A 9720-nucleotide genomic window follows, 5' to 3' on the forward strand; every position below is an offset into this window, starting at 1 on the left:
GGCAAAAAAAATGATAATAAAAGATGGTGGAATCTATGTAGGTAAAAAAGCTGGGGAAATGAATATAAAAATTAGAACAAAAAAGCTGGGAGAATAAATTTAATATCCAAAAATTGGGGGTACATATATCTAGCATATATTTTCTTTGAAAGCTGGGGGCATAAATATTTTTTAAAAAGTTTGAGCAGTTAACACTTAGAATATTTTTTTTATAAAGCTGGAGAAATAATATATTTAGGATTAAATTTTTTTTAAAACCAAGGGGAATATAACTTTTTTCATAGCTGAAGGAATAAACCATATTTTAAAAGAAAGTTGGACCAGTTAACACTTAGAATATTTTTTTTATAAAGCTGGAGAAACAATATATATTTAGGATTTTTTTTTTTTTTTAACCAAGGAGAGTAAACACTTGAAGAAAGAATAAACACTAGTCTTGTACTCGGGAAATTGACTTAAGATAAATCTACTTCAACAAATGAAGTTTCTAATCTTTAATAATTTCCTTGTGGATTTTACCTATATAAGAGGTCACAACACCAACTTATGTTCAGTGAAACCTCACCATAAAGATCAGATATCACATCATGGAGTTCCACAAGATTATAATATTTAAAGCTTTTATTTAGTTTGGATGAAGACTTGGATACTTTGCAATAAACAAATACGTTAACCTTTGAGAAGCCTGCCAGTCATCTCTGAAGTGCAGATAAGTCACAAGTGACATGGACCTGATGTGTACAAAGAAGAAAACAAAACTTAATATAGAGAATTAAGATTCACCAAAAAGGCTTAATGTTTTCTTTGGAACTAATTTTACCTTGATCTGGCCCAATCTCCTCTCCTTTAACCTGGAGGGCGTGTGTTCTGGACACTCTGGAAGAGCTGCATCCGGATGCTAAAAAGAGAGAACTTGATTTAACCAAACTAGTTGGGAGTTGCAAAACTATTATTGCAAAATGGAGAAATCTTACAACAAACTTAATAATATACAATCAAGATAATGAATGAAAATAAGTTAGTGACTGCTACGTGCTATTCTTTTCCCTTTTCAGACAAGGCGATTAAATATACACAGTAGCAATAACAGTTAGAAGAAAGTTGACGTAACCATTTTTGTATCAATATTTTTTATAGTGTGAAATCAGAACAATTACAAATTGGAAATGGCACTCGTGGTGGAATCTATCTTTACATCCAACATTAATTGTACCACTGGATGTAATTTAGGAGAGAGCATCTACCCATCAAACTAACTATACTCATGCTGATAAATCTGACAAAAAACTTATTAATATACGATCAAGCTAATAAATGAAAATAAGTTAGTGCGCCGTGTTGAGCTTTTCTTTTCCCTTTATCAGACTAGGTGATTAAATATACACAGTAGCAATAACAGTTATAAGAAAGTTGACATCACTATTTTGCATCAATAATGTTAAGTGTGAAATCGGTTTACATACAACACAAGTCGTGCCACTGGATTTCATCTAACCATCAAACTAACTATACTTACATTGACATCTCGACTTTGTTTGATTAGATTAAAAGTATTTCTACACGACGGAATAATGGACAGAAAACGGACAATACAATTAAAGCCAAATGAAAAGTGTCGTCGTGTCACTAATGCTCAAATAGCTAGTCAGATGCGGCACACATCTGGAGAGGAAAAGGATCTCAAACTTCAATTGCCGACGGTGTGTTGAAGCTGGCATTAAAGTAACAGATTAACCGGCGTTTTGGGCTCAATCGATTACTAATAAATCTCACGATGGCGTGATAAAACGCACTTATGACCGTAAAACGCAAGAGAACTTACCTCGTTCGGATGCATGTGTCTCGACCGCCGGAAGTGAAATGGCTTCCTGAAAGAATGAGGTACCGCGCATGTGCCAAATTTAAACAGCTGGTTGGCCTACGCACAATAGCTTTTCTTTTTTGTTGCAGCCAACAACTACTGCCCTCCTGTGGCGTGGCGTAATTTTGCATTTACCACGCTCATACAGTAAAGTGAGGATTTTGCTGCTCATCTATGGAATTCCCCTATACATCAATAAAAATACCAATCAAAAATACTTACATCTAAAACTCCCTGATAACCAAAGCTTTATCAGGATGATAAAATCAATTTTTCCTATGTAGGAAAGAAAAACAAGTTATCTGGTGGTGGTTTAGATATAATTTATTAAAAAAGAAACCCAACAATAACTCTGTGTTCTTTTTTTTTTTACATAATGATCAAGGATTTTTATTATCGTAGACTCTTTCATCAGTTTCAGGTTCATTACAGAAAATGTTTATAGTACAGCGTTGTTCAATGTCTCCTCATTGCTTTAATAATAATAATAACTTCCTTAGGAGTGCTGGTCGCATATATGTACAATATGATTCTATTTCTTTTCTCTTTAATCTGTACAATTTTGTGAAGTCATTTAAAAAGGCCATCAGCAATTAAAGAAGCTGCTTCTTCTCTTGCTATTTTTCTTCCTCTTAAATAGTTGCTCAAATAAAATATATTTCCCTCCCCACCCCAAGCTTTTCCCTAGGAAAAGGGATCAGGAACAGTAGGGTATTGGGCAGATATTCTCTACCGAAACCTCTCAAAATGAATGAAGCCCAACACCCTACCGCCTTTTTTTTAAAATTCTTCTTCCCTTTCCCACCCGGGCAATTTGGCACCGCGCACATAAACAAGACTCACGAGATAAACGACAAGCAAAGCTTTTTGTGAAGCCGAGTTGATGCATACTAATGAGAGAGAAAAAGTGTCACCTCAAAAAGAAGAAAAGGACCTTGGACATGTCCCCCCCTCTTTTTCCTCCTAACTGCAGCCCCATTGGCAATCTTGAGTTGGTGTAGTGGGTTGCACACTCGCCTTGGCACGGAGAGAACTTGAGTTCACTCCCCGGTGTCGGCGGTCGACGACTAAGCAAGCGGTCGAGGGTCGGCCGAAGGGCGACTCGAGAACCCGACATAAAGTGGCCCCTTCCAACTGTCTTCCGAACTTCACAAACAATGCAAATGCATGGAAACAAAATATATTTATACACAAAATGACCAATGCTTACATGGCAGTGAAAAGCTCAAATCAACCCTCAAACTCCCTTTGACGGATATCAATTTCTACGTTTCGGCAACTAGACCTAAATTTCATTCGCATGCTCTTCCAAAGAACAAGTACTTAAATTTAAAATGAGCATAAATAAATTAAATGCAAATATCCAGCAATTGAACATTTCCGACTAACGACAAAGGGAGAGCTGAAGCATTCGATAGTAATAAGAGCATTGTCATTTCATCCTTCAACTTGGTCTTCTATTGGAACCTATAACCAAATAGCACATTGAAAACCAAAGGCCATGGGTGGAGGAAAAAATGTCTTAAGAGAGCTGAAATAAATCTGTAGGCGAAAAGTAAAACACAAGACAAAATTAGATGTACGTATACAAAAAACTCTCTAAGACAGCACCTTGCACAAGATTGAACTATTTAACAATAAAGGCTCAAAAAGCTGCATGTCCACTCTCATAAATAAATATATAAATCTGCTCTCATTGATCCCTTGTCAAGAATGTGACACCAAAACAAAATACAGCTCCATCAGTTGCCAAAGTGCTAAACTGAAATCTGCCAAACACATACACAGAGTGCATGCAAATGAGGGGCTCTGATGGATATCTAGATGACGAATATCTTTATAACTTTCTGAATAGTCTTTCCACATCCTGGACACGGAGCCTGGAATTTATGAAGCCTTCGTGCACACGGGAAGCAGGTGAGGAGGTGGGCTGTGCGTCCGTGGATTATGTTGCCATTGCGGGGTCGGATTCGACAAAGTTTGCACGGCTCTAGCAAGGCCTCCGGTCGGGATTCCACCTCCATGCCTAGACTTTCCTGACTCTCCTGACTCTCCCCGGTGGAAGCTTGCTCATGCTCAGGTGCCACCACTGCCAGCGCCACCGCCGCCACTGAGGGCATCGGTCGGTCGGCGGTGGAGTGGGACGGCAGGAATACCGGATCTGAAACAGCCCGGGTGCAGTCGGGGACGTCGATGCCATTGTCGCTGCAGTCATCCTCGCGATGCGTGCTCAGGGACCCGAACGCCGGGATGTCGGGAACAGAGAGGGAATGTGCCAATCGGGGCACGTCTTTGTACCAATTCTTGCGCAGGGCCCAGCAACGAACGCAGTACCTCTGCAGAGGTGAGTTGAACTTTCTGCACTCACTGCACTGCCATGAATCCTGGCGAGCGGAGTCAAAAGTAAGAAACGGCGCTTGAAACAACGAGAAGGGGGAAGACGAGGCTCATTAAGCTAACCTGCGTCGAGATCTCAGTATCCGTGTCGTCGCTGAGGCACTGAGAGTCTTCGTCGGGCTCTTCCTGCATCTAAATACACACAATCACATTGGTTTATCTACAAAGACCTACATCCCATTGTTAGTGTAACAACAACACTTTGAGTTCCCTTCTTACCTCTCGATCAGTCTTCTCCTCTTTTCCCCCACCGTCCTCCTCATCAAGCGGAGCGTCTCCTTCTCCTGCGCTTCTTTCCTCCAGCACGGCCTCCTTCATCTCCACGCTCACTGGCTCACTTTCACCCTCCGTTAGGAACCACAGATCTTCCGTGGTGTCCGACACTATGGCTGTGTCCTCCTCCTGTGCGGGAGACATGAGATACTAGTCAGACCAAAACTCTGTTGCTTAAAAACACAAATGACAAAAAAGTACAAGTGGTACGCAGGGGGGGTGGGGGGGTCATTACTTGATTGGTGTGAATATCAGTTGATCCGTTGCTCCTGCGGGCGTAGTTACTGCGGAGATTACCCAAAAACCACCAGGGCAAGCCCGAGAGGTCCCAGTCATCAAGAGTGACATCTAATTTTGGTCGTTTACAGACCGAGTGTGGCAAACCTTCGATTGAATCTAGAGTGAGTTTGAAAATGATCAGAATTAAACACATTGAGCATATTTGGTAGTGTCCTCAGCGCACAAAGCCATTTTTTTTTTTTTTACCTTCATCGGGGTCTCGAGGCCTTCTCTGAGAACAGGACGGCAGAGGTGGCCCATCACTGGCGCCCTCAAGTCCTGCTTTAGTGACACCCCCGTACATCTAACATGGGGGGAGGAGGGTAAACAAAAATAAAAAAGTAAGATCACAGAGCAGCAACTGGAATACTTGGAAGATACACAGCTCCTTGTCAAAATTGCCTCTGACCACAGGAAAGGGTTTGTGAAAACATTTAAGTTGGGAGACAAGCCAGAATTTGGGTGACAAACAGAACATCAAAACGAAGACAATGAGAACAAGAATGCAGTAACAGGGAAATGAGAAAAGGTTTGCATGATCTCATAAGGCCATTGTTTGACTTGGAGCTGCGATCTTCCATTTCGAAGCAGAGAAGAGAACTCTGAGACAGACAGAGAAAGTGACTCTGTCCCCCATCCAAAGTGGAGCCAGTGGGGCACACCTAAGAGGCGGGGGCCTTCCACCATGCCAGACCTAGGATGAGGTTGTACAGAGACGGTGCCACTCTGTACAAAAGGACACCGACGAAGACGGCAGCCCCTCCACCTCATCTTATCTCATTACACACAACATAATAATTAGACATTGTCGCTAATGGGCAGAATCCTAAAAAAAAATACTTTCCCCCCACCTTTTAAAGATACTAATTGCTTTCCAACACAAAGCATTTTTTAAGGTATAAAACAATCTAAAATAGTGAAATAACAAATCTATTAAGTGAGGTAGCTGCAACACTTTGTTGGTTGTTAAGGCATGTCTTTTTTCATAATTCATCGTTTGCCAATGACCGTGAAAAAGGTGTTCGGTCCATTCGAGTTAAAATGTTGCAACCGGCCAACCCTAGTCTTTCACGTTCTTTCCACGGGAAAGTTTCTAAAAAAATGTTTATTAAACTACAAACTACAGTATTTTCCAAACTATACATTGCACTTTTTTCCATAGACTTTTGCTTTCTGATCACCAACAGTCTGTTGTTCGTTTTTGGCTATACTTAATACTAAAAACGTTATGTTAACAGATGCCTGTTGGTCTACTATTTTACTATTTTTACTTTAATGCATGTTTGTTCTTGGATCAAATAAAAAATTGCCCTCCCCAAAATGCCACTTGTATATTTTCTTCTTCTTTGGCAACTGGGCCATATAGTTGGAAAGTTAGTTAGATGTTGAATCTCTTGTAAGAATACTGTATAAGACTTGCCAGTTTTCTGCAATGCGGCATATTTAAATGAGTCACTTTTGTCAGGAGTCATTAGCATAGCTGTTAGTTAGTTGTGTGTGGTGAGGCGAGACAGGTTGGGGGCTCCGTTTCTTCTAAGCACCATGTTTCAGTTTTACCTGACCACGTTCTTCCACTCCGCCATCAATACACTCATGGCCCACAGAAAGATTCTCTGCAGCGTCTGCATTTCAAATAAGACATAGTAACAGAAACAAGAACGGCACCACACACGCTTTTTTGTGTGACTTGTGGTAAAGGCTTGCAATGCTTTTGTTGATATTCTTCTGCCCTGACCCTCAGGAGACACACATCCAACACAAGCACACACCTTTGCATTATATAGCAATATGACGGAAAAAAATAACCCAAAATCTGAATAATAAATCAAAGCTTAATATGACAAAGAGTGACCAGTACTTGACCAAGACACTTACCGGCATTACCGAGTATAACGACGTATTTCTTGAGCATTTCATACACCGGGCTGTTGAAATAAAAATACTAATGAATGAACGTATACAAAAACAATACTGATGATACATGGCTAGGTGTTTGATATACCTCGGGTTCTTCACGGAGAAGCTCTCCACTTCCAGCAGCTCTCCCAAAGGGTCATCCTGGCAATGGACAATATGTTGCCTCTGCTTGTCATAGAGTTGTTTTCCCATGATGTACTGTCCCAAATAGTGCATCACCTAAAGAAACAAAAAATATTGGTGACAAATGCAGTTTCAGTGAAAACTCTTTTCTAATAATAGCACAGTTGGACGGAAAACACAGGCACTTGATTTCTATTATTTACAGCAAGAACAGCCAGCAATGAATCTGGCGGGCATCAAGCTGCGTGTCATATATAGAGGAATATTGGGAAAACTGTATACATAGTTGCATTTTTTTTTCCTAACATGCAAAACAATCAACTCATTCACCAACAAGGTGAATGAATATTCCACTTCACAACAAACCTCTTTTAGCGTGAAAAGCTCCTCCTGGGCTCCAGCGATGCGTAGTATCTGCAGGAGAGGTGCCTTAGGTTGTACCTAAAATGTGTTTGGAAAAATATTCAACAATGTATCTTTGTGTGATAAGTAAACATGCATTTATGATGTTTTCCTTATGTACCTGATTTCCCTCTACGGGCTGTCCTTTGGATGGTGTACCAGAGGCAGAAATCTGGGCTGGTAGGGAGCTCATAGTCAACTCTGAGTAATTTGTTTAAAAAAAATCATTAGAAGGGTTTGGGTAAGGGTTAACAGGTTGCCTGAAGTCACAGCAAACAAAGACAACTCACCCCTGAGAATACGGCTTTTTTTCTAAATGATCTGACATTTATTGCAAAAGCAAACGATGGGAATGAGGGAATCCTTTATAATGAGTAGAAAAATATGAGTAGATATGAGGCAATTTGTTTGTTACCTTTTATTACATGAAAATTGTCAAATTTAATTGTTCCCTTGTCGAATATGACATTAATGTCTGCTCCGCATGTACGCAATACACAAATCCCACGTGACTATACATCGTCAGCAATACTCGGCACAAAGCGGATCTGAACCCAACACCTCACATCCATCTTTTTTTTGTATTTTTTCATGAAAATTGAAACAAAGGAATGAAACCGCCCGACCAATTCAAACGTATTTTGTATTCGTGAGTGACAGCTGCGAAAATGCCACGTTATGAAATCGTAGCCAATTTCCCCTGGGACAACAAAAGCCGCAAAACAAAGGGAAACACATGAACCACGTTAGAACCTATTACAATAACTTGATGCATGAACTAGGTTAAAATTCCGGGGTGCCAATTTCAAATCTAGCACGCTCACCGAAGCGAGAGAATAAAAGTAGCTAACATTTAGCGTTCTCGCCCAATCCTGCAATGTTCGTTGGAAAAAAATCTTACCAAATTGGACTGGCGTCACTTTAACGTTGTTACTTTGCCCGATCCATATTGTAGGGTTCCGAGACCAATTGCCATTTTAAAACTGAGTCGAAAGACGCCATTGTATACGCTTGCTAAGAAGACACCAAAGAAGTAGCTGAAACTAACGTTCCAATCGAAAGGAATTTCCGGGAAAACGCTGCATTGTTTAAAGAAGGTAGAGCTCTCTAGCGTTCAGGGGAAGCACTGCATTGATTTTGCTTGTGCTTGGAGGACCAAAAGAAATAAAATGAAATAGGCAGCATACCTGTCAACCTCGAACCATTTGTGATCTTACCAAATTTTGTTTTCGCCCTTACATATATGTATAAATACATGGAAAATCTTACCACTTTACTTTTTTGTAAAAAATCACGAACAACAAGTAGAAAATGCCAGAAACAGCTGATCAAATGAAAGTAAACATAAACAAGGGAACAGGAAACGGAAATCACATGGTGAAAGTGTTACAAAACGAAATGTTTATCATGATCTTTTTTTTTTAGCCAATCAGAGGCGCCGGTACATATATCACTTGGCAGACATGCGTTTCCGGGAAGAAACAATGGCGGATGGTGAAAAATGGCTAGAAAGTGCCTTAATTTATTTTTTTTTCTCAAAATCACCGTTTAGCGTACCATTTTCATGTGTACAGCGTACCAATATAAAAATGGGCTTTCAGTTGTACCAATTACGGCGAGAACGTACCAGTTGACAGGTATGAGGCAGTGTAAATCGTTACAGGTGATTGATTCAATAATGATGCCTAATATATTATATTAAAACAATATGACAACAGAACAAAAAACAATATATTTTATGAGAAACCTTTATTACTACAATTAGTAAAACCATGTGTCTCAATTTAAATATACAATCACAACAGGAGCATTTATGCATGTATTTGCCAAGGATGCAGATTTCTTTATCGATGTGTAAAAACAGTGCAAATACATTAATTGTGAAATCCAGTAAATAGCTGCTGACTATATAGAGAGATTAAGCATGTGTTAACTGCTCTCATACCTGGCAAACAGTCCTTGAGAATATGCCTTCTTATTAGGCCAGTTTTACAGCATATAGCTTATTTGCTGGGATATTATCCACCTCAACTGGAGCAATCAAGGCTTGCCTATATGTTACGTTTCCCTTCAATATTGGATGCATGAACCATAAAAATATTAAACAGTAGGGACTTATTTTTGCACCCCTTTATCCACCTGTGGATTAGTTCAACATATTTACAAAACTGAGGAAATTATTTTTATCATTTAATATTCTGGTGTACTTGGGTAATAAAAAGGAAAGTAAATGTTTTGAATTTGCATTACCTTCATATTTGTTTATTATGGTGAAGTCATCTCTATAGTAATTAGGAAACACGACAATAAAAGTGCTTTGGCAATAATTCAAGTCTTGATTCCACTGTACAAAATGGGAAGTGAAAATCCATAACATCCATATCATTTCTTCACATTCCCTAGCCCCCTAGCCCCACAGATATTGAACATTTATTTGTCTTGTGTAAAAAATGGTTCTACTTTAAAAA

At 39.5% G+C, this 9720-nt stretch overlaps 1 protein-coding gene and 1 long non-coding RNA gene across 2 annotated transcripts; both read right to left on the reverse strand.

The window, feature by feature from the left end:
• Positions 1–603: 603 nt before the first annotated feature.
• On the reverse strand, positions 604–1393 carry LOC144203350 (uncharacterized). Its single transcript, XR_013327669.1, has 2 exons — positions 821–1393; positions 604–731 (listed from the first exon to the last, which is right to left on the reverse strand). It is a non-coding gene; the product is annotated as an uncharacterized LOC144203350 (long non-coding RNA).
• A 1632-nt stretch (positions 1394–3025) lies between these two features.
• On the reverse strand, positions 3026–8331 carry mdm4 (MDM4 regulator of p53). Its single transcript, XM_077726550.1, has 11 exons — positions 8154–8331; positions 7374–7453; positions 7217–7291; positions 6813–6946; positions 6686–6735; positions 6368–6432; positions 5018–5114; positions 4767–4927; positions 4478–4660; positions 4322–4390; positions 3026–4245 (listed from the first exon to the last, which is right to left on the reverse strand). Exons 2-11 carry the CDS (start codon positions 7443–7445, stop codon positions 3682–3684), a joined length of 1470 nt encoding a protein of 489 aa, XP_077582676.1. The 5' UTR covers positions 7446–7453; positions 8154–8331; the 3' UTR covers positions 3026–3681.
• Between the last annotated feature and the right edge of the window lie 1389 nt (positions 8332–9720).

The sequence above is a fragment of the Stigmatopora nigra genome, chromosome 10 (assembly GCF_051989575.1).
Source record: "Stigmatopora nigra isolate UIUO_SnigA chromosome 10, RoL_Snig_1.1, whole genome shotgun sequence".
Classification (NCBI taxonomy): domain Eukaryota; kingdom Metazoa; phylum Chordata; class Actinopteri; order Syngnathiformes; family Syngnathidae; genus Stigmatopora; species Stigmatopora nigra.